Here is a 25,613-nt window from a genome sequence, read left to right as displayed (position 1 = left end):
AGTTTTTTTTTGTGTGTGTGTGTGTGTGTGTGTATATATATATATATACATATATATATATATAGTCCTAATTATAGAACTATGCAATATCATCTGTCAAGACACACAAAAATTGAGAATAAGGGATGCCAGAATCCCATGATTCCCTTGGAATCAGTTTTGCTGCATTGTCATTCCACTCGCCATCAGCGCACATTTCTATTCTTTCCTCTGTGCCTTTGGGAATGCTATTTTCCTTGAGATAACCCTTCCAGTCTTCATTTACAGAATAGTGTTTACTTGACCAATTCTATGTCGGATGTAAATAAAGAGCAATAAGAACACTCTCTATTACCGAGTTACTGCAATCAGGAAGGCAAAGACTCCTGCCAATATTCCTCTTTATCATGCTAGAGATATCGGCAATCAATGTATTTGAAGAGTGCTGTTTAAAGGCTGGTTCCCTACATTACTTTTGCAGATCTGATTGTCCTTGAAGAAGCGAGAAAAAAGGCTCTATGGGATTTATTGTTATTTATTCACCTTCCTTGTTTGTCTTTATAAGCGTGTTTGTATATGTTTCCCTATCTCTGGAGAAGTTTTATATACTCTACCATGATCTAAGCTCTCAGTGGTCTTGGGTTCAAAGAATTCCAAATTAGTCCGAAACTAATTAATTAGGATTTTTAAGATTTGTAAATCACTTTACTTATGCAAAGGTGTCTGGCAAGACACATACACATATTGAGAGAATAGTCTTTTTTCACATAACGGGGAAATGAAGTTTAAGAGGAAAAATTTTGTTTAAAAAAAATTGGGGGGGAGACGGAGTTGCTCTGCAAACCTTAAAGTCCTAATTAGTTAAAACTATATAAATTTATTGATTTATTAAATTCTGAGACGAAGTATCTGACAAAAAATAACATTATGAGAATTGATAAGAAATAATGCAGGAAAGAGAACCCAGAATGAGATACTGAAATTTGATTGAAATTATTAACATTCTGCTTTGAGTGGGAACAACTGGTACAACTCACTAGTTCCACTGATGAATTTTTCTTTGCTTTGACTTTCAGCACTTTTTATGCACATATTGAGAGAATAGTCTTTTTTCACATAAGAGGGAAATGAAGTTCTAGAGAAAAAAAATTTTTAAAAAAAAATGGGGGGGTAGTTGTTCTGCAAACCTTAAAGACCTAATTAGTTAAGACTATATAAATTTATTGATCTGTTAAACTCTGAGACGAAGTATCTGACAAAAAAAATAGCTATGAGAATTGATAAGAAATAATTCAGGAAAGAGAACCCAGAATGAGATACTGAAATTTGATTGAAATTATTAAAATTCTTCTTTGAGTGGGAACAACTGGTACAACTCACTAGTTCCACTGATGAATTTTTCTTTGCTTTGACTTTCAGCACTCCTAATGGGAACAGTCTCAGTGCTGCTGAACTCACCTGTGGGATGATCATGAGCCTAGCCAGGTAAGTTTATGGTTTCTTTGTAGTCCCATGCACCTATTAATCCAATACCAACAGTTCAGTAACATTCAGAACCCTAAGATATTCTAAAGCAGTGACTCTTAGATTGTTTATTATGCCATTTTGATACTATCCAAATTAATTAAAAGAGAAATTGTTAAATAGCTCATGGCTAAGCAGATGATATTCCAGGGAAAGCCTCCTTTGGAGGTATTATTAAACTTTTAAGCAATTCCTTTAAAGTCTGTATATTCAATATACAGTCTGTAGCTTCTCATCTCCTAACCTGTACTATCATTTAGCACCTGCATCTCAGAATTTTTTACAAGAATAGAATGAGAGATTAAAAAAATTATTTTGCTAAAATCTCAGTGTGAATTCAAAATTTGCCTTCTGCAGCTTACTCGCTGTTTAACTTTAGGCAAATCATATAATTACTGCTAACTCAGTTTCTTCATCTCTAAAATGAAGAGGTTGGACTAGCTGGTCTCTGAGGGAAGGACCTTTTCAGCTCTAAACTCATGATTTTATGATCTATAGCTAGTTAATGGGCCCCTTGCCTCTCATCTAGGGATTGAAATATAAAATTTAAACTCATCTTCAAGTATATTCCCCAGGAATTTCCTCAGTATTTCTAACAGTAAATCTAAGATGCCCCCAAGAACTTGAGAGGCTATGTCCCTGCTCTTAGCCATCCTATAGATTCCTAGAATTGAACTTTTGCTATTTCTATAGTTAAGATGATGATAAGAAAGACCGTGATTATTCAAGTCCAGAGTACGTGTCCTATCTAGGATGATGGAGATCGTGTCTAATTCTCTTTTTCTAGGCAAATCCCCCAAGCTGCAGCTTCCATGAAGAATGGAAAATGGGAACGAAAGAAGGTGAATAACTGTCATTATTTCTTTCCCTTTTTCCCATATAATCATCAGAGCTTTTGGGGGGAGTTCACTTAATGTTCATACCTTCTATCTGTTCTCTTGTAGTTCATGGGGACCGAGCTGCATGGGAAAACACTGGGAATTCTAGGACTGGGGAGAATCGGGAGAGAAGTGGCCACCAGGATGCAGTCTTTTGGGATGAAGGTAAGGAGCAAGGAGCCCATCTTCATCAAGTGATCCCTGCAGTCACTTTCAGAAAAAGTCACTAAAAAAATAATGCCATAGTCACTTCCAAGCAGCTGTAAAGAACTTATTCTTGATTGGGTTCTTTCTTTCCAGATGACTGTGTGGTATTTTCTCAGGTGCTATGAGATAATCTCAAAAAGTGCTCACTTTGGTACACATGCACAAAAGTGGGGACCTATCTATATATGATGCTCTATAATGACTCCACTAGGGCTTGCTACAAACCATCCTTCAACATATGAAGATGCTCCAGTTTCTCACCATTTCCAATAACAGAATACCTTCTCGATGTTCTGTTACCTCTCCTCGCTCCATGCTTTTTCACTGACTTGTCTCCTCAGTTTAGAATGTCCTTCCTCCTCCCTTCTGCCTCCTTTCTGTCTTGCTTCAAGATTTGGCTCAACTTTCACCTTCTGAAGGAGATTTCCCCCCATTCCCCTCAATACTTAAGCCCTCCCTTTGAGATTTATGGCTTTCCACTCTGAGGAGCCCCCAGATGGTACCATAGTGTTGGGCTTAGAGATAGGAAGATTCCCCTTCATGAGTTCAAATCTAGCCTCAGATACTTATTAGTTGTATGAAGTCACTTTACCTTATTTATCTCAGTTTCCTCATCTGTAAAATGAGCTGGAGAAAGAAATGGCAAACCATTCCAATATCTTTGCCAAGAAAACCCCAAATGAGGTCATGGTTCTTGGACACCACTGAACAAGAACAATCATCTCTGAATCATTTTCCAAATCCTATGACTCTGACCACCAGTGTTTCTTTGGGTCATAGATAAAGAGACCCTCCTTCCAGTTTCCAAACACAGTTTTGTCAATCTCCCTTATCTTTTTTTTTCCAGACTGACTAGTCAACATTTATTATATTTTTAAGATTGCATTATTACAACAAAACCTTACTTATCTTTCCATGCACTTGCTGAGATAAGGGCTGGTTGATCCCTCAGCCCTGCCCCTACTAGTTTCTTCTGTGGTGTAGTAGAGAGTCCTAAATCTTAAGTTAAGGATTTGCTACCTGGAAAACCAGGGAAAACTCACTTAAACTCAATTTCTCATTAAAATCCAATTAAATGTTCCTGAGATCCCTCCTAGTTTTAGATCTATGTCTTCATTTAGGTTTTAGAAGAAAAATAAATTTTTCCTTTTAAATGAAAAAATACCCAATTTTCTGTAAGTGATCTGTGACTATGATGAATGCTGTTCCTCCTCCTGCCTACTTGTAAGGATGTATAGGAACAACAACAACAAAAAGATGAAGTTATGCTTGGCCATTTGAAATGTTTTCTAAATGTCTTATTTAATATGTCTTTCTAGTTCCTAAGTGTTTTAGCTGATTCCTTCTTATTAGAAAAACAACATTTTGGTTGGGGCTTTTTTTATTTTTAAACTAAAAAACACTCCCTCTCCTTAAAGAGAATGATACCTAAATGATTAGACATAGTCAATGTATTGCTCTGTTTGACTTAATTGTACTTTATTACCAGAACTGGTTAGGTAAATGAGACAGGAATCAGTGGGAAATGACAGTAATGTTTTAAAATGCATATTGAAATATATAATATATCACATCATATTAAATAGTTATATATATTATGTATATATATAAATTGAAAAATATATATTGAAAATAAAAAGGTGTAATTAAAAAAGTAAAAGAGGAAAAAAATTTAAAACAAAAGTTAAAAATTGTTTTTACACATAACTGGGGAAAAATAAAATACTAAAAAATTAAAAGAAAAATATACAAATATGAGAGTATCAAGAAAACACTGAAAATAAAAAGATAGCACAAATGGAGTATTCCTCAAAGAACAGAGGTAGCAGGTGAACTGCAGCAGAAATCAGATGACCCTGTTGTATGTGATTTTGGACTTTTACCATATTTGTGCAAACAAACAAGGCTCGTTGAAAGGAACAATATTTGGACAGATTATCAGACCATCATGGATAACACATCCACTGCTGTTGATTCCTTGCCCCAAGAACAGCCTCAGAATCCAGCTGGAAATGTCAACTCCAGAGAGTTGCTAAATTAGGGTTACCTCTAGCTTGGCTTCCATTTGTTAAATTTTTTTCTCCCTAGTCTAGATGATGAGACTTTCTCTAACATTTTATGATTCTTCTTCTGGGACAACAGTTTAAAAGCTCCATGGTTACCATAGAGCATGAAACAATTTAAATTCAATCAATAAATGTTTATTGATTACCTCCTATTAGTCAGTCAATAAACATGTATTATGTGTCTCTTATGTTCCAAATATTGGGATGAACTTTGGAGATAGAAAAAAATGGGGTGAATACAAATTCAGGAAATCCTAGGAAAAATATGGGGGATACTGAGGCAGCTAGATAGATAGAGCTGGTGAAGGAGACAATATGCAAACCCTTTTACATAAACATGATATAGACAGAATAAATTGGGGATAATCTCCGAGGGAAGGTACTAGATTAAGGAAAGACTTCTTGGAAAAATTGAGTGACTTTAGTTGAGACTTGAATGCCTGATGTATAAGGGACAGCAGTGAAAATGCTCGTTCATGAAAGAGTATCATATATGAGAATAAAGAGGGATAATATGAAATACAGCTGGGTAAATAGGTTGAATCCAGATTGCAGAGGGTTTATTTGATGAGTGATAGGGGAGTCAGTGAAGATTTTTGAACAGAAGGCTGATATGATCCTAGCAATGTATTTGGGAAATTACCCAAAGCCACAGGGACCCTGAAAACAAACATTCATGGACAAAGGTCAGCAGAAGAAAAGTATTCTATTAGTTAATGGTTCTTTTTCTCTGCATTGAGGAGCAAATGCAGATGTGGAGGAGACAATGTTTAGATGACTATATAAAATAAAAAAAATACAGGATATATTGGAGGGAATCAAACAGAGGAAAGGGGGATCAGGAAGGACTTTCTCTAGAAAATGGAATTTTAATGGGGATTTGCCGTGAAAGTAGAAGTTCTACAGATGAGGAGGTGGGAGAATATTTAAGGTATGGATCACAACCAGTGAAAAATACTCAAACTCAAGAGATGGAGTGTCTTGTTCAAGGAGCAGCAATGAGGCACAGTGCATAGGGATGAGTAAGGTCTAAGACCAAGGTCTGCCCACCCTTATTAACAAAGTTTAAAAAAAAACAATTCAAGAAAAATAACTGCCACATGAACTTCATCTACTATCATATCAGTGTTGTTCACTCACTATCTTCCATCTCCAGAAAAGGAGAAAAGTACATTTGTTTACCTAAGAGAGAGAACCAAGATTAAATAGTTTTATTTCATTGGTCTTTCTGTTTTCCTTGTGAGTCATTTATCATATTATTTTCCTAGTTCTATTTACTTCTTCCAGTTTCTCTAATTTCCTCATATTGCTCATTTCCTATATTCCTTTTCTTTCTTTGTTTTTTTCTTTCTTCCTTCCTTCCTCCCCCGCTTGCTTGCTTGCTTGCTTGCTTTCTTTCTTTCTTTCTTTCTTTCTTTCTTTCTTTCTTTCTTCCTTCCTTCCTTCCTTTGCAAGGCAATTAGGATTAAGTGAGTTGCCCAATGTCATACAGCTGATAAGTATCACATGTTTGATGCTGGATTTGAACTCAGATCCTCTTGACTCCAGAGTCAATGTTCTATCCACTCTACCACCCAGCCACCCTCATTTTTTACATTCTTACAATAAAATACTCTGTTATCTTCATATACCACAGGATTTTTTTCAGCCATTCTCCAACCAATAACCACTTATTTTATTTCTAGTTTTTCTCTACTACCCCCCACCCAATGCTGCTTGAATATTTATTTATATGTAGCATTTGTCTTTCTTTTCTTTTTTAAATAATTTTTTATTGACAGAACCCATGCTTGGGTAATTTTTCACAACATTATCCCTTGCACTCTCTTCTGTTCTGATTTTTCCCCTCCCCCAGATGGCAGCAGTCCTATACATGTTAAATAGGTTACAGTATATCCTAGATACAATATATGTGTACAGAACTGAACAGTTCTCTTGTTGCACAGGGAGAATTGGATTCAGAAGGTAGAAATAACCCGGGAAGAAAAACAAAAATAGCATTTGTCTTTCTGTCTTTAATCTCTTGGGACAATGTGCCCAAAATAAGGGTCTCTGAGACAAAGAATTTATTCATTTTAAGTCACTTTTTTGCATAATTCCAAGTTACTTTCCAGAATTATTGAATAAGTTCACAACTCCAACAACAGTTTATTATTATGTTTAATAATTAAGGCATTAGCTGTGGATTAAGACATGGTCTTTCCCAAGGGTATTTGAATCCGAAAGGGAGCCAGAGAAGCTCTAAAGAGACAGATACCTGGACTCATATAGCCCTGACTATTTCTTTTAAAGGAGGGCTTATTCTGAAGTGCCCCCCACTGTTACTCTGCAGGGTGAGTCAGTTGAGGCTTTAGGATTTTTCAGTCCCTCTGAATGTTTCATGGTTTCCTCACTGAATTATTTCATCTCTCCTTGGGATGAACAGAAATCCTCCCACTTGAAGTTTCTCTATAGGACAAACTATGTTGAATAATACACTGTGGTCTCGGGATCACAGTAACTGGAGGAACAGCAAGCTCTGCCCTTCTATCAGTTAACAGACCAACGTGGGTGAGTTACAGCCTTTTCTATTTGATCTGGGATTTCTTATAAAAATGGGATGATATTTCTCAGCAATGTCCTTTTTTATCAGCTTGCCCTTTCCAGTTTTATCTTTTGGGTCTTGGAGAACCCTTCTGTGTCTCTGTGAGAGATAAGAGGCTTAGTGAGACAGATCTTGAATGGGATACTTGGATTGATGCCATTTTATTACTATTTGAGAGGAGTCAAACTTGCAGATGAAATTAAGGCACAAAAGCCCAGATTTTGCACAAACACTCCTTCAGAGATAGAAAAGAACACCAGATGTAACAATCATTTTTAAAGTGAGAGTGAGAGAAACTTTTAAAATGTAGTATTCCAAAAAGGAGGTTTATAAGGAAGAGCAATTTATCCTGCAAAACTGACTATAATTTATAGAAGGAAAAAATTACCTTTATGAGAATTCACAAAAATTTCAAATATTCCCAGTGAAAGAGCCAGAGCTGGGTAGAATCTTTAAAATGTAAACATAGGAGAAAAGAGAAAAATAGGTGATAGAAGGAGGGAGAAGGAACAGACCGCATAAATTTCAGTATTTTGTGAAGGAAAGGTTGAACATGTGCAAAAAAACTTTGGTGTGGAAATATATTAAATTTAACAGGATGGACCAGGAGAAGGTTTGAAGAGAGCAAAATCAACTTCAGGAGGTGTATGACAAATGGAATTAAAATGAAATAAAAAATAAAAAGCCAGTGAACATGATTTGGGATAGGAAAAGGGTCCAGTGTAGTTTCTCAGTGTTGATCACTTTTCTTTTCTTTCTCCATCTTCTTCTTGATAAGAAGGGGTGAAAGAGTTACAGAGGAGGAAAAAAAGTAGAAAAAGTTATGAAAAAGGGAAAGACACAATTAATAATCATAGCCATGAATGTAAATGGTATGAATTAACATGTAAAATGGAAAATAGTAGTAAAATGGATTAGAAACAGAATTGGGCAATATTTTAAAAGAAACAGATAAAACTTAAAGATTCACAGCAAGTTAAGGTTAGAGGTTTTTGAAACAGAATTTATTGTGCCTCAAGTGTATTTTTTAAAAAGGTGGCAATCAATATCAAGGCAACAATGAAAAAATAGACAATTACTATAGATACATATGCTTAAATAATGGATGAAAAATGGCTACATAATGGAATAATATCAATTATGTGTGTGTGTTTCAGAACTAGGTAAATCTAATAAAATATAAACAAAAAAGATGTTAAAGACCTGAGTAGGTGTTAGAAAAGTTAGATGTGATAGATCTCTGGCCGTTAATGTAATGAATGGAAACAATCAGCCAATAAGTACCTATCATGTTCCAGGGATTGTGTAATCACTGGGATAGAAAGGCAAGAAAGGAGAATCTAATGGGAGAAACAGCTTACAAACAACTATGTACCAACACAATTTGGAAAGGATAAATTAGAGTAATCTCAGGGGGAAGAAAATAATATTAAAGGAAATCAGGAAAGGCATTTCATAGAAAATGGGCTTTTATGTAGAACTTGAAGGAAACCAGGAAAGCCAGAGAACAGGCAAGAGAGAATTCCAGAAATGAGATGAAGTCAGTGAAAATGCTCAAAAGCATTAAATGGAGTGTCTGGTGAGAAAAACATCAAGGAAGTCAGTGTCATTGGCTCTCAAAGTTTGATGGGTTTGGAGGGGAAAAGGGTAGGAGTCATATAAGGGAAGGATGGATGGGGAAGGGCTTGAATATCAAATAGAGGGTTTTAAATTTGAGCTTCAAGGTGACAAGGAGCCACTGGAGTTTGAGTAAGGAGTTAACATCAGATTTGTGCTTTTGGAAGATAAATATGGCAGCCGAGTGGATGGACTGTTATAGGGAAAGACTAGTCAGGGAAAGCCCCCGCAAACTATTGCATTAGTCCAGGTATAAGGTGGGACAGGAGGTGGAGTAAAGGCAGCAAAAGAGTCAAGAGCTGAAGATGAAATCCAGATGCAAACTAATGCTCATCTGTTTATGGCAAATATTGACCATATGCTAGGAAATATATAAGTAAATGCCAACCTTATAAACACAAACTTTTCTGATGAAAATAAAAAATTTAATTAATACAGAGCAAAAAAAAATAACTTAAGAGATTCAAGCTTAAGTGGGAACATATATCGTTTGGTGCCCTTGCCCTCATCTAGTACCTCAGGCAGAGACTGAAAGTGTAGTTTACTTAAGGTAATCAGGGGCAGAGAAAAGGTCCTAGTTAGTACAATATCAGCCCCCAATGAGGTGTTATTTGTAGTGAAGACTGTGATTCCTTTTTTTCTAGGAAACACACAGAACTTCTGCTTTAAGTCTAAATATTTTTTTTAAAAAAGAAGAAAAATGAAATTTTCATTTTAGAAAATATATATCACTTATTTTGTGATATATATAGCTTGCAATTTACCACCAACATTCACTGCCTGAAATTTCATTTGGCCGAGTTCTCCCTGCTATCAGTATTCTTACTATTTTTGACGCCTTCTATAAAATTGGCCTGGGAATACAGCTCTGATCTCAAGGGCATTTGGGCAGGAATCATGGCTCTCATTGTCCACTCCCTGACACTCACACAGAGCCTCCTCTTCATTCCTCCCCCAGAGCTTGAAATGAACTGTGTCATTGTGTTGGCTGGCTGATTACTCTGCAAACAGAGAGGGTTTGTAATATCCTTCCTTGAGACTCGGCGATCGAGAATGTTTTCTGGGCTGACTTTCTATGTTTTTGGCAAAGAGTCAGCTGGCTCCGTAAGCCCTAGGATGGTCTTTACGGGGCCGGTCCGTCTCTCTCTGCAATCTAAGTCGAATGCTTTTTTCTTCCTTATTTCTCGGTCGGCCCTAGATTTTCCAGACTGATTTGAAAACTTTACCTGTCCCTTCTCTGTCGTTGATACATTTAGCCCTTGTCCAACTATGAGAAGGAATAACTGGATTTTCAGGTATTGATGGCCTGCTTTGCTTAGTATGATATGTTTGCTAATATCATAGGTGCTGGACTCCAAATAACCTCAGAAAGCATTTAATTTGTACCTCATCTATGTATTGATTATAATCATATATTATTTTGTACCATCATGATCAATACAAGTGTAATTTTCCCCCAGTAAATACTATTCTATGAGGGTAAGAACTATATTTGGAATCAGTCTGATACAATCACTAACACTCACATGATCTCTGATATCTGTCCTGAGAACAATGATTTTCTTCAATTCCAGGGCTCCTAGAAATATCTGCCCTTTGTCTCCACTCATCATAAGGAAATAGGATAAAGTCATAGGATGAATGCTCAAAGGGGCTTTTGGGAAGTGTATTATCCCTTCCTTCATTCAACAAATGCCTAGTAAGAATCTGCTTTGGATAGCGTCCCATATCAGGTGCTAAGCTACTTGAACATAAGCTCCTAGAGAATGGGATACCATAATTTAATAATAATAATAATAAATTTATGTTAAATTAAGATAAAGAATGTTGCTTTGCACACATTAGGCACCTAATAGATAGGATTTTTTATTTATTCAAAATATAATATCTGTCCTCATAGAGTATACTGTATCAAATAGATATAATATAAAATTATAATAATATATAGTCATAATTAGTGCATAGATAAGGTACTAAGTAAATGCTTTCTTAAGTCATTTTAGGAGGGCATTTCCAATTAGGCAGCTAGATTGTATAATAGATACAGCACTGATTCTAAAACCAGGATGATTTGAGAGATTAAATCAACTTCAGATGCTTAATAACACCCACTTTTGTTTGTCTTCATCTCTAAAAAAGGGTCTTAAATCACTTCCATCTTAAGTTTTTGTGAGGATCAAATGAGATAATATTGATGAAGTGCTTAGCAGATTACCTAGCACACAATAGGTGCTGTATCAATACTAGCTAGTAATAGATGAACGAAGAATTCACTGGAAGAATGTAAATTATGAACAACGCTGAATAGCATGGGGTGGGGAGACAGGAGAGATGGAAGGTATCCTAAGATAGGGAACAGCATAAAGAAAGACATGAAGGAAAAGGTGAGAAGAAACAGATGTAAAATTGAATGTGTACACTATACAAGCAATTGGGTAATCCAGATGAGTTATTTGGATTACAGGGAAGGGAAGAATAGTGTGAGTTAAGACTAAAAAGACAGGGTCTTCCCAGATAGTGGAGAGATTCAAAAGCTAGAGTGAGAGGTCTGAACTTTATTTGATAGATAATAAAGATCCCTCAAAGGATTCTGAGCACAAGCATGATAATTATAGAAATATGTATAGAAGAATTAAACATATTTACCCTATATTGGATTACTTGCCGTCTAGGGAAGGAGATGAAGGGAAGGGAGAGAAATAATTTGGAACACAGATTTTGCAGGGGTATATGTTGAAAATCATCCATGCATATTCTTTGAAAATAAAAAGCTTTAATAAAAAAATACCTCCCAAAATAAAAAAAAATTTGCAATGACAAAAAAAGAAAAGAAAAAGTTTTAATTAATATATTTCCTATATAAAAAAACCTAATTTGTCCAGGTTTAAAAAAATTCTTGTAATGAAAAAAACAGGCAGAATTGGGGGAAAATCAATAAACCTTATTAATACATAAAAAAAGGATTCTGAGTACAGACTATAAGTAAATTAAGGTTCTGTAACCCTACAATGCTCTTATAACTATGTCTCTGTGTACCGGTGCATGGACAGATGGTCTGATGGATAGAGTGCCAACCCAGAATTAGGAAATCTCATTTTCCTAAGTTCAAATCTGGCATTAGACAGTTATAGCTGTGTACTCCTGGGCAAGTCACTTCACTCTGTCTGCCTTAGTTTCCTCATCTGTCAAATGATTGGTGAAGGAAATGGAAAAGCATTTAAGTATCTCCACCAAGAAAACTCCCCAGTGGAGTCAGGGAGAGTGAGATATGACTGAAACAAATCGAAAAACAACAATTCACGCCTGAGGAATATGAGAACAGTTGGAGAATGGGTAAGACACCCATCATCCTGAGTCATAGTCTGTCCACCTGGGGCCTATCTCTTCTCCAATCAGAGTCTAGTTACAGAGCTGTCCAGCACATTCCTGAGGTACCATGCTCCCTGCTGATGGAAAGGCATTCCAGGTGCCATTGGCCTTGGACCAAATATTTGCAGGAAGAGACACAAACTCCTATTCTTATTCACTGTAGCTTCTCCTGAAAGACTGGAGCCCCCAAAACTAATTTAATTCAGGAAAAATGACTTTCTGGTCTTTTGCCCTCCTCATCCTCAGAGAAAGAGCACTAATATCTCATTTAAATCTAATTACTAAATATTCAAAGCAGCTTCTCTAGCACATCCTCTCAGGATAATCCTTTCTTAGCATGAGCAAGTCCATCAAATTCCTCCTGTGTCAGATCTCACAGTGCAATCTCTGTTTCATGCATTGGTTTCCTTTTAAAGTCCCTCCTTTCAATTATGCAAGGAAAAAAATCACTAAATTGTTCATATTCTGATTCAGAGGGGCTATTGTTGGGTTTCTACCCTAGGAGTTACTGACCAAAAACAAGTATATGTGCAAAAATACTCAGAGCAGGATCATTGGGAGAAGAGCAGGAGAAAGAGCTTTGGCTTCCTTTTAAAGTCTCTTTCAATTATGCAAGGAAAAAAATCACTAAATTGTTCATATTCTGATTCAAAAAAGCTACTGTTGGGTTTCTAGCCTAAGAATTATTGACAGAACAAAACACATGTACAAAAATACTCAGAGCAGGATCATTGGGAGAAGAGCAGAAGAAAGAGCTTTGGATTTGGTGTTTAGCCAAATTTTATGTAACCTATGTCATCTTACACAAGTCCCTTAACATCTTTGAACCTCAGTTTCCTTTCATGTAAAATGACAGAGCCAGTCTAGATGGCCTCAAAAATACCATTCAGCTCTAAACCTATGAACCTATGAAATCACTCTGAGCCTCAATTTACTCATTTGTAAAGGGGAGAAGGGAATAATTACTTCGAAGATCCTTTAACATTTAAATGTATAGTTTCATGATCCCTTGAAGTGCCTATTACTTCCTCACAAATTATATCAACTTTTAAAATAATAGTAAATATTTTGTTAATCATCTGCTTAATTGCAGATTTCTATTTTGCTGAGTAATAGTCAATGCTGGTAAAAAGTATCCACCTTTCTTATCCATAAGCTGCTTACCTCCTGAAGGATCCTTTAAAATGAATGGGATGGAAAGCAGACTCAAAAGGGGCTCCGTGGGTGACATCTGTATATTCTCCACCAAAAATATATTGACAAAGATAAATGACCAAGTCAGACAGATGTTGGTGCATTCATGAAGGTGCTGCAGCCACTAATGGAAACTACAGAAGCTTTATCTTTAAGGATGCTGAACATAGGACAATGTTAATTTACATTGCAAGGACTTCTAGTGATGGAGTCCTGAGTCTGGAGTCAGGAAGATTCCTCTTCCTGAATTAAACTCAGCCTCAGAGACACTTAGTAGCTGGGCAAGTCACTTCATGATGTCTGCCTCAGTTTCCTCATCTGTCAAATGAACTGGAGAAGGAAATGGCAAACCACTCTGGGGTCTCTGCCAAGGAAACCCCCCAAGGGGTTACAAAATATCTAGCCATGAAAAAAATGACTGAATTGTAACAAAAGAAGTAGTAGTATCTCTAATAAATGTAATGCTGTCACATACCCAGCCAACTTTAGCACCTCATTGGCTGGCAGAAGGATGCATGGGGAGCTTGTTATGTTTCATGGACCGATAGACAACAAAGTACATATACCCATTCTACAGATTTATACATGGAAGGATCCTGTCTTGGAATAAACTGCTCTGGAACCAGACCATTTTCCCAAATTGAACTGTTGCCCCTAATAATTGCACAGACATAATATTAATTTCCAAAAACTGAAGAACAATGTTTTGAGTAGACTTCAGCATCCCAAGTATTCAAAGTCTCCAAGCTTCATGAAATACAGTGCTTTCAAATAAATCAATCACTGGGGAAGCAGATCCTCCTATTATAGGAGCTGTTATAAGGATGCTGTCCGGGAATTTGCCGAGGATGAGCTTTTACTCTAATATTTTTGTTCAATAAAAGAAGCAGCTTTTTATCCACCTTTGTAATATATGTAAATTATTGATCATAAAGGAATTAAAACAGTTTGTCCCAAGAATTTTTCTATCTGAAGCTCATTGAAAAAATGAGAAGAACAAGATGATAAAGATAAGAATGATTGCACATAATATAGTAGAAAGAGGATTGTATTTCAAGCCCTACAACCACTCTTATATTTATTCTCTTTGGATCTTTAGCAAGTCACAGGTTCCCAGAGTTTCAGTTTTTTGATTTGTCAAATAAAGAGTTGGACTACATGGTGCTAAATTCCCCATTAGCTCTAAATCTATGATCCTATGACATCCCTTCCCATTTCCCCATCAGTGAGTCATGATCCCATATGGGGACCCGTAACTGAATGTGGGAGGTGGTGAAAATTTGGCAACAGTAAAAGATATCAGATAATTCTATCAAGATTTATTTCTTTTTGTAAAAATAAACATTCATTTCATTAATATGCAAATTTTCTTTCATCTTTAATAAATCATATGTGTACCAAAGAATTGTTTTAAAATAAATTTCTTTAAAATATATTATCAATAAATGTTTAGTTTGTTTACCCATTTTATATACCTATTATACCTGGGGTTGCATAAACATTTCTCAGGTGAAAAGAGGAAAAAAGAGGAAAAAGACATACTCTAGGCAAATTTCCAAAGACTATATTACAGAAAAGGTGTTCACCTGAATTGTACAGGGAATGTCCTCAAGTGGGAATCCCATTTATCAATGAAATTACAGATCTAATCCATATCAGCCCCCCTTTCCTCCAGGCTAATTTGCATTTTCATCCTCATTACTTATTATGAGATAAAAGAACAAAGGAACTGTAAGTGTCAGCAAAATTACGGCCCTGCTTCTGGCCTTGCAGGGAACAAGGAACATTCTGTATGCTTCTGAAATCATAAGTACTCAGCCTCCTCCTAAGAGCAACCCTTTCCTCCTCCTCTTATCAGCTCCTACTCTGGCCCAATTTCTTCCTTTCTTCAATCTTCTTTCTTTTTTTTAACCTATTCAGGTCTTCCTAATTTTGAAACAGCTAACATTTAATTTAGTTGTTCCTTCCAAAAACAGTCCAATTTCCTTTCTCTTTTTCCTAAATAATCTTTTGAGAACATTGTTTCCATTCAAGGTTCATATTGGGTAGCCATAATTTTATTACAGGAATTGTGTTAATTTGATCCTATATTACTCAATTTTCTTTCTCTTTCTCCTCTCTGTTTCTCTTTCTCCTCTTCTTCCCCCTTTTCTCTTTCTTCCTGTCTCCTTTCTTCCTCTTTTCCATCCCTCCCTTTTCTTTCATCTTCCTATTTTTCATTCCTTCATTTTTTCTCTTTTCTTCTCTTTTACTTCTATCCCTTTCTATGCTCTCCTTCCTCCCCTTCTTTACCCTTCACTTCTCTTTCCATCATCAGACAGTGGGATATGATCCCATCATCCCTCCAGAGGTTTCAGCATCCTTTGGCGTTAAGCAGCTGCCCCTGGCGCAGATATGGCCCATCTGTGACTTCATCACTGTCCACACACCTCTTCTGCCTTCAACAACAGGTAAGTTGTCCAGTCTTCCTGTCTTGGACTGGACACAGGCTCCAGAAGACCAGATGATTGCACTGGTCAGCCAATCAGTAAATACTTATTAAATACTTCCTATATGTCAGGGACTGTGCTAAAGATATAAATATGTAAAGTTCCTGTTCTTAAGGACCTAATAGTCTAATAGAAAAGAAGTATGCAAACAGCTTTGCATAAACAAGATATAGAATGTATAAATTGCAGATAATCAACAGAAGGAAAGAAGTAGCTGTTGAAGCAGAATGGGAAAGGTTTCCTATGGAAGGTAGGAGTTTAACTGGGACTTAAAGGGGACTTGAGGGAGAATATTTAAGGCAGATGTCCAGAGTTAGGAGATTAGAGTATCATGCAGAGAAGAACAAAACCAAAGAAATCTTTGGATTACAGAATGGAAGGTAGATAAGGTATCAGAAGTCTGAAAAGCAGGTTATAAAGGGCTTTGAATGCCAATAGAAGATTTTAAATTTGGTCCTGCAGGTCACTGGGGATCACTGGAGCTTTATTAAGTAGGCTGGTAGCACGGTCAGATCCGTACTTGATTATGAATGATTATAAGATGATTATGAATGGAGGATGGGTCACGATATTTCGGTGGCTTGAATGTGAGGTGATGAGGGCAGTCAGAAATTGCCTCTTTAGCAGGGGAATGGAACCATTTCCCTAGTTAAGAGAGCTGAGGAATCAGAGGGGTCCCTGGTGGGATGGGGAAGGCAGCCTGGCTCCTAGGAAAACTCCTTCTTCCTCTCATCCAGGTTTGCTGAATGACAACACCTTTGCCCAGTGCAAGAAGGGGGTCCGTGTGGTGAACTGTGCCCGCGGAGGGATCGTGGATGAGGGAGCCCTGCTGCGGGCCCTGCAGTCGGGACAGTGTGGCGGGGCTGCCCTGGATGTGTTCACAGAAGTAAGTGTCGAGCCGAGTGAGGAATCCAAACAGTGAACGGAACCCTGGTTTTGTCACTGGAGCCTTCACAAATGTGCTTCTGCACTGCAAGGACCAGAATCTTAAGGAAAGCTCAAGGGGGATGTGAGAACTGGGGTGTCTATTGATCCAACACAAGAGAAAATGAGTCATCCTCCCTTCTCCATTCTTGCTCCCCCAGACTCAAACTGGGGACAGGTCTTTGGGGGATTTCCCTGTTTTCTGTTGAGTAGCTCCTTTGGGTATATTGACCTTCAGACCAACTGAGTAACCCAGAAGCAAAATGAGAGACAACTTAGTAGAGTGAAGAGATTGCTGGCTAGCCTGGAACCTGGGTTCACGTCTTCCTTCTGACACAAACTAGTCTGCACAAATCACTTAACCTGCTCTAGGAAATTCTCTAATATTATAAGTTATAGAGAAAGGGCCAAATTACCCCGATCCCTAATCAGGGCCACCCTCCCTTTAAAGCAATGGTTCTCAAAGTATGGTCTAGAGAATCCTGGGGGTCTCTGAAACCCTTTTAGAGGGTCTACAAATTCAAAAATAGTTTTTATTTCCAATAGGGTAAATGTCTATAAATATAACCCAGATAAACAAAAACGCTTTGAGAGATCCTCAATCATTTTTGATAGGATAAAGATACTGAAAACAAAAATTTGAGAACCTCTGCTTTAGAGCATTGATATCAAACTCCAATAGAAAGCGGGATGGACTTAGAAAGCCATCCAGTAACATTCTCTGTGTTCTGTTGTATTTTATTTGTTTTTGTCAAATACATCCCAACTACATTTTAATCTGGTTGGGTCCATACTCAGGAGAGTGTCTGACTGCTCTGTCTCCCTGCTTCCTACTCATCTCATTTTATTTTCATAATTCAGTCAGGCACTGAATGCATCGGACCAGACCCTTTTCTCGGAGTTCGGTTTCATTAACTGATCACTTTATGGTTTGCATGTGGGTTCCTATTTGATCCTTAGCCGTGCTTTTCCTGCAGGAGCCCCCCCGAGACCTGGCCCTGGTGAACCACGAGAATGTCATCAGCTGCCCCCACTTGGGCGCCAGCACCAGGGAAGCCCAGAGCCGCTGCGGGGAGGAGATCGCCGTTCAGTTTGTGGACATGGTGAAGGGAAAGTCTTTGTCTGGGGTTGTAAGTACGCCCTTGGCCGGGGAAATGGAGAGGGGAGGGGAGGGAATGAAAAGGGGGGAGAACAAAGGGCCCCGGGCTGGGAAGCAGCAGAGGGAGGAGAGAGGGGGCGGAGGAACTGGGACCAGCGCCCGGGCTGGGGATTTGGATAAATGAGACACGTCTCCCTCCCCGCACTCTGGGCAGTCTGTCCCCTTCGTGGGTCTGGGCCAAGGACTGTGGGCTTGATGTGGGTGGGAGAGGGAGGGAAGGAAGCAGTGAAAGACAGCCCTGCTACATTGTATCCTAGGCGCAGAGGGGGTGCCGTTTCCCAGGGTATCCCCCCCGATGCTCTGCCAGAAGCCCGTTGCTTGGGTGACTTTTGTGTGATTAAAAGCTGGTGGCTGCAGATCAGGGAGATGCCGTGCCCTGGGAAGGAGGCTGGGGGTGTTAGAGACCCCCCCCCAACTTACCAGCCACTGGCTAAGTGAGCCTCCCTCCAAAGCAAGAGACCCAGGGTCCAGGATGCCATCTATGGCCTCTCTCCGATGCTATTAAAGATAATTTTCTCTCCCCTGCTTGCCAACCGCCCCTCTCCCGACTATCTCTATACTCCCTCAGACGCCCCGGCTCGTACATCATCCCTGGCAGTGCAAGAACACAGGAGTCAGTCAGTTGTGGAGTTGTGGGGTTTCCTCCATCCTTTCAAGTCCCACCATCACGTTTCCTCGTCCGGCCTCTTATCAATGATAATGAACATTACTTAACCCCAATGGCCTCAGAAAAAAATTTTTTTTGTAATGAGCATTAACTAGGCTACCTGCCTCCCACTTTAATGTGGCCTGCACTCCACCGCCAATTAAACATTGATTTTTACGGTGCTTCTCCCCTTCAAAGGCTTCCTAGTCCACCACTTAAAGCCCTCTTAGTTATTTTTTTTTTCTCTAATCTGCCCCAGGGCTGACTTTTGTTGGAGCAATAATGGTACTCCTTCATTTCCTCAAAACACGATCTTTCATCCCTACTTTGGATTGTTTTCCCTGTTTGAGCTCCTCCACCCCAACTCAACATTTAGTCTCCTAAAATCCCACCCATCTTTGAAAGCCTGGCTCAAGTACCCCCTCCATCATCAAGCTTTCCATGAGGAAACTTGGTGGTCTCGGGCAAAATCACTGAATGTAGTAAGTTAGGCTCCCAATCCAACTTGTGTTTGATCCAAGATCCCCTCTCCAATATTACTGACTGGGGGTAATGTCAGCCAGTCTCTGGGGGAAGCCCTGCAGTGGAAGGGGAACAGCTACCTCCGAGGAAACTTATTCTACTTTCAGAAAATGAATTCTTAGAAAGCTTTTTCTTATAGAGAACCTAAATCTGCTTTTCAACCTCTACCTGCTAGAGTTCTACCTTCTCTATCCAAGTAGGACAAATTTCTTTCACACCCCAAGCCTTCAATTAGGTAAAAGTAGCTATCATGCTCTCGTTCCTGAACATAGAAAGTGCTTAATAAATATTGATTGATTGATTCTCCTAGGTAAGTGATTTTTTATCCCATTTCTCTGCTACATGACCATATAGCGTTAATACACACAAACCCACCATTTTGAAAAAAAAAATGAGACCAGAAATGCTGTCTAGAATCCTCTCTCCTTTAAGAGGCTGAGGGGCTGGCAGTTCAGGAGTTAGAAACTTCAGTGGGCAATCACAATCAGGCATCTGAACTAAATTTCTCACTAACACGATAAGCCCAAGGTGGGCTGGGGCACTAAGTTGCCCAAGGAGACACAGATCAGAACAGGTCAGAAATAGCATAAATTTGCACTCTGAAGCTGATCCAGATCCGAGCAGACACCCTGCTCCCAGCTTAAGTGAAGTAAGGAGAAGAGAATTCTTGGGTTGGCTCATAACTGCCCAGCTCTTTGAGGGACTCAAATAGAAGAGAGATTGTGTTTTCTTGGCCCCAAAGGAAATTGCAAAGAGGGAAAAATAAAAGGAAGGAGTTTGGTCCTGATTTCTGAGCTGGACTGGGCTGGTCCTGTCCTTAATCAGCCTTCCCTCTTCTTGCAGGTGAATGCCCAGGCTCTCACCAGCGCCTTCTCCCCCAGCACCAAGCCCTGGATTGGTTTGGCAGAAGCTCTGGGCGCACTGATCCGCGCCTGGGCTGGATCACCCAGAGGGTCCGTCCAAGTAGTGACACAGGGTGAGCCCAGATTTTACTTTGTCTCAGTAAAAGAACTGAGGGGTGATAAAGGGAGTGGGATGGGAAATTAGCCTGCCACGAAAAGCTTCTCATGTAAATTCTAGCTTCCAAAACAAATACGTGACTCTTTTATTTAGAAAATGGTTCTTGCATCTTTAAACAGGGTACCAATTTTGAATGACATCTCTAAGGCAATGTAATAAGCATTTTGTCTGTGGCTCTTACTATTCAGCATATTCCTCAGTGGCTTGGTCAAAAGTGTGTATATAGCCTTGCCTATCAGACTTGCTTGTGACATTAAGGAGAAATGGGTAAATCTTTTGTGGTTCCAGTTCTCTCAGCCAGGCTGGAAAGAAAGGCTAAAATTAATGAGAATGCAGTTTAACAGGTATGAGTGTAAAGTCTTGAAATCCTAAACCACATTGATAAAAGTCAATTTTATAAAGCAAAAGAGGTAAAATCCCCCTGGCCTTGGACTGATCAGAACACATCAGAAATATTTGGAGGAGATTGAAGCACTGAAATATATCTAGAAAGCAATGACCAGGAAAAATTGGTATTTGAAAACCATATTTAGGAATAGTTTTGAAAGCTTGAGATATTTTATTATTACTTATATTATTGCTGATTTTATTGTTGTTACTACTAATAATAGTAATTCAATCTAGATGAAAGGAAATTTTAGTGAGAATATCTTACTTGGTTTCTCACAGCTGAAGGAATGAAGATTAGATTTGTTCTGTGAAGCTCTAGAGCAGTTTTCAAAGTATGGTCTCTGAAACCCTTTTAGAGGATCTACAAATTCAAAATTAGTTATTTCCAATATGGCAAATGTCTATAAATATAATCCAGATAAACAAAAACTCTTTGGAGAGATGCTCAATAATTTTTAATAGGATAAAGATACTGAAAACAAAAGTTTGAGAACCACTGCTCTAGAGACTAGGACCAGTGATAAAAGTTATAGGGAGACAGATTTTGGCCCAAAGGAAGGAAGGTGTTCTGACAGTTCAGGTTGTCCAAAAGCAGAATCGGTGGTGAGTTCTTATTAGCATAGGCTGGATGATACTATACAAGGGGGTTGTGATTGTAGATTTTTGTAGACTAGCCGAGGATAGATACGTAGCTGAAACAATAACCAAGTCATCATTGACATCCCCATTGAGTATCATGTATATTATATTATATCAGTATATTTAATATTATAATTATTTGTTGTTATAATATAATTATAATTATTATAATATACATAAATGTCAGTATATTTAATATTATATAATGAAATTCTTCTTCAGCGCATTTGACAGATTAGGAAACTGAGGCAGACAGGGTTAAGGGACTACCCAGGGTCACACTCTGGTCTGAGTCCAGATTCAAACCCAGGAAGATGTGCTCCTAACTCCAGGCTTCTTATTCTATCCACTGGAGAAGGAAATGGCAAACTACTCCAATGTTATTGCCAAGAAAGCTCTCAGTGGGGTCACAAAGTCAGATGCGATTAAAAAAAGAAAAAACAATTGAACAATAACATTGTCATCCAGTTCTATGGCAGTACATTCTACTTTTAGACAATTGAAATTGTTAGGAAGTTCTGGGAATGAGTCAAAATCTGCCTCCCTGTGATTTCCATTTCTGGTCCTAGCTCTGCCCTGGAACTACACAGAATAAGTCCAAGTCTTTTTCTCTTAGCAATATTTCAAATGTTTGAAGATAGCAATGCGATTCCCCGATTAAATACCCGATTCCTAGCTTTGCATAGTGAAGGACCTTCTGCAAGATCCAGAGCTCTTGTTACTTGCTGGATCCAATCATTATTCTTCACTCTGCTTCTATCCTTGGCTGAGCAGCCCCTGAGCCATTTGTGAGAGTGGCCAAAAATAGTTAAAGCAGTTCTGATCATTCTCAGAGGACGTTTGGAGGATGGAGCTGGAAGATAATGAGTTTGTGGTCCGGACCAAGATTTGTGCTTTTGTCCAGGGATGACAGGAGGGAAGGAGGACCAAAAAAAATGACAGCATGGTCTGCTGCCGTATTTCTCCACCTCTGAGTGTGAGAGCGCATCTCTTGGGCGCTCTCCAACAAAGTAACACGCCATCCAGACATACCTTGTACTGACCTTCCCTCTGTGTCCAGGTTCATCTCTGAAGAACGCAGGGAACTCTCTGAGTCCTGCGGTCATCGTGGGGCTACTGAAGGAAGCAGCCAGCCAGGCAGAAGTCAACTTGGTGAACGCCAAGCTCCGGATGCAAGAGGCTGGGCTCAGTGTACGTCCTGGCTCCGGGCTCTCCTGTCCAGCGGGTGTTTCTCTCCTTCTGTCTGTCCCTTTTCTATCATCTTCCTCCAAATCTGAGAGACCACATCTGTGCTTTGGGACTCCCTACCTCCTTTCTTCCCTAAAATATTTTTCCTCAAAATTTTACACAGGTTAAATTGGGTTTACACAAACATTAAAAGTAATTTTGAAGGGGAATTGCACAGGAATTAAAAGGAAGGGGGTGTTGTTCATGATGTGACTTGCCCTGATCTACCTAACCCCACATCCCAAGGATGTTTCTGCTTCCAGAGGGATTTGGGAAGGGACGCTAGCAAAGAGGCAGTTTGGTACAAACGGTTGCTCTACTTGGAATCAGTAAAATATGGATTCAAATCCTGTCTCAAAAGTTACTAGCTCTGACTGAGCAAGTGATAATTTCTTGGTGCTTCACCTTCCTCACCTATGAGAAGATTGATTCTATAAGGTCTCTTACAACTAATTTATTGTCCTATGAAATGTCTCTATTGATCGGACATCAGGATGATTAAGGGACTGAAATTATGCCATACAAAGATTAGTTGAAAGAACTAAGGATATTTAAGAAACTGAGAATCAGTGGATATAATAACAATGGAAATAACTTTTAAGGTTTCACAAATCACTTTATACATGTTGCCTCATTTGATCCTTACAACAACCCTGGGAATTAGATGCAATCATTCTTCCTATGGACCTATTATGCCCACTTTGCCACCTAAGCTGCCGGTCTTTAATACGTAACCAGAGGCATGCTGGAGAATTGGTTGGGAGCCGATAGTTAAAATTTTAATGGAAACCTCGTTTGGAGGAGCCAGGTTCCAAGATGCATTTTGGAGGGTCCGTATTTAAGGTGTGTATGTTTGGACTTGTAGATGGACATTAAGACAGTATCCAGAAGGGCTGACTTTCTACCTCTTGCTGCCTCTTGCCTCCAGGTCACTGCCACACATAATCCAGCCTCTCCCCTGGATCAGAGCCTCGGGGACAGCCTGCTGACCGTCTCCCTGGCAGGAGCCCCTTACAGAGCAGTGGGTTTAGTCCAGGGCACTACTCCGGTCCTGCAAGAGCTCAATGGCGCTGTCTTCAGGCCAGAAGTGCCTCTCCGCCGGGGTGTCCCCCTGCTGTTCTACAGGGCCGGGTCCGCTGACCCAGAACTGCTGCCCACCATGATTGGTAAGAGTGATACTGCCCTCCAGGGCCCAACAGTCCCTAGGCTATCACAATCGCCCAGGGAGGTGGAAAGGGCCTTCCCTGGAGTTTGTGTGTCTGCCCAAGGGGCCTGGGGGTCTCCCATCTCCTCCAGCATCTTTGCTTCAGGGCATCTCCATCCTGACACCCAGAGGTCGTCAGCTGAACCCTGAGCATCCTCTGAAAGATCCTGAGCTGTCCCCAATGGGGCTGCTCACGTGGGACGGGACCGATGAAGCAAGTGACAGACACTGCAGAGTTGTAACTTTGGGGAGGCCATGAATGAGCTTCCTGAGCCAAATGAAGGCTAAATTTTAGAGCCAAAGACAGAACCCCCTTTTTTGGGCCAGAGACATCAAGTAAAATTTGCCCATGGCAGCCTTTCTAGGATGAGTACCTCCATACCTTCCTTCTAGGATAAGGGTCTTCAAACTACAGCCCAGGCCAGATGCAGCAGCTGAGGACGTTTATCCCCTCGCTCAGGGCTATGAAGTTTCTTTATTAAAGGCCCACAAAACAAAGTTTTTGTTTTTACTCTAGTCCAGCCCTCCAACAGTCTGAGAGACAGTGAACTGGCCCCCTATTTAAAAAGTTTGAGAACCCCTGTAATCTAGGACTTCCAACTTGGAAACTCAATCCTGGTGATTGATGAAGTGGCAAGGACCTCATAGACCAAACCCCACACCGACCTTCTTGGAGATGGAGCCCAAAGTTACCACAGACTTCCAGTCTTCACCTTATACTCTTATGGGGACCCCTCTAGACTATAGAATCTAATGTCACTAATAAGTTTGGGAACCTAGCCTCCCTCCATATCCCCTCAGTGACAGAATCATGGGGTGATGGACTTAGCCCAGTGCATAATGCTCCAGATTTAGTGTCAACAGATTAAATTCAAATCCTACTCCAGACAGTTGCTAGCTATTTGGTTCTGGTCGAGTTACAAACCTGCTGTCTGTCTCATTTTCCTCAGTTTTACCTGTGGAAAAAGGTTGTATATTTGGTCTCTAAAGCGAAGAACTTAGATGAGTCCAACCTCCTCAGACAAATTCGGGTTTTTCCTTTCTTTTCCCAGGTCTCCTGGCAAAGTCAGGGGCAAGACTGCTGTCCTACCAGACCTCAGGGGCATTGGATGGGGAATCATGGCACGTCATGAGTCTCTCTTCCCCACTGCCAAACCTGGATGCAATGAAGCAGTACGTGACAGAGGCTTTCCAGTTCAACTTTTAAACCTGCTCATCCCTTCCAGGGCCTTCTGAAGCAAACCTAGCGAGAAGAGAGCCCTGATGTTTCAGCAGTGGCTTCTGTCACCGTTCCTATTCCAGAATGTCATCCTTACTGTAGTTTGCAAATAACCATTTAATAAAGAAACACCAAAAATTAATCCAGCGTCCTTCTATCCTTGCAAAGCCATCGCAGAGCATTGGGGTTGGATAGAGGCAAGTAACTAGAGACTTTATTGTATGTGGTAAACCTGGATCCCCAGTAAGTAGTGTTCCCACTGCCAGTCTTTCTAAAACCAGAATGTTTAACTTTTCTGTACTATGGACCCTTTTAATAATCAGGGAGCACCCATGGATCCACTTCTCAACATTTTTAAAGACATAAAATACATTGGATTATAAAGGAAACCCATTATGTTGAAATCTGGATATCAAAATATCAAGAAAATAAGTTCATAGATCCCAGTACTTTTTTTTCTTAAATAGCGTAAACTTCATTGTGTGAATGTGAGCTTAAGAATCAGAAGGGTTTAGTTTGAATTTCCAACTCTGCAACTAATCACCTCATGCAAAATGAATGCATTGGAAAAGGTGATCTCCGAGGTTCTTCTTACAGACATTTTAACTATAAATACCTTCATTTAGACTATCTTCCAGCCAGGAACTTTAGAACGATACACAAAAATTGAAGGACTATTCAAGGGATCACCAGTTTTGAGCTAGAAGAGACCTAGAAGCCATCTGATCCAACTAACATCTTAATTTTACAGAGGTA

At 39.3% G+C, this 25,613-nt stretch overlaps 1 protein-coding gene across 1 annotated transcript in view; it reads left to right on the top strand.

Annotated features, from left to right (window-relative positions):
- PHGDH (phosphoglycerate dehydrogenase) overlaps positions 1-24,999 on the top strand; it is a 35,212-nt gene extending 10,213 nt beyond the window's left edge. Inside the window, exons 3-12 of the mRNA XM_051992882.1 lie at positions 1,399-1,464; positions 2,291-2,345; positions 2,448-2,546; positions 15,736-15,868; positions 16,645-16,793; positions 17,809-17,961; positions 20,002-20,134; positions 22,268-22,398; positions 23,363-23,600; positions 24,691-24,999. Coding sequence (XP_051848842.1) covers positions 1,399-1,464; positions 2,291-2,345; positions 2,448-2,546; positions 15,736-15,868; positions 16,645-16,793; positions 17,809-17,961; positions 20,002-20,134; positions 22,268-22,398; positions 23,363-23,600; positions 24,691-24,845 — 1,312 coding nt within the window. The 3' untranslated portion in view covers positions 24,846-24,999. The remainder of the gene's footprint in view (positions 1-1,398; positions 1,465-2,290; positions 2,346-2,447; positions 2,547-15,735; positions 15,869-16,644; positions 16,794-17,808; positions 17,962-20,001; positions 20,135-22,267; positions 22,399-23,362; positions 23,601-24,690) is intronic.
- The last annotated feature ends 614 nt before the right edge of the window (positions 25,000-25,613 follow it).

This window comes from Antechinus flavipes, chromosome 4 (assembly GCF_016432865.1).
Source record: "Antechinus flavipes isolate AdamAnt ecotype Samford, QLD, Australia chromosome 4, AdamAnt_v2, whole genome shotgun sequence".
Classification (NCBI taxonomy): domain Eukaryota; kingdom Metazoa; phylum Chordata; class Mammalia; order Dasyuromorphia; family Dasyuridae; genus Antechinus; species Antechinus flavipes.
This window is presented reverse-complemented; position numbering and strand designations above follow the sequence as displayed.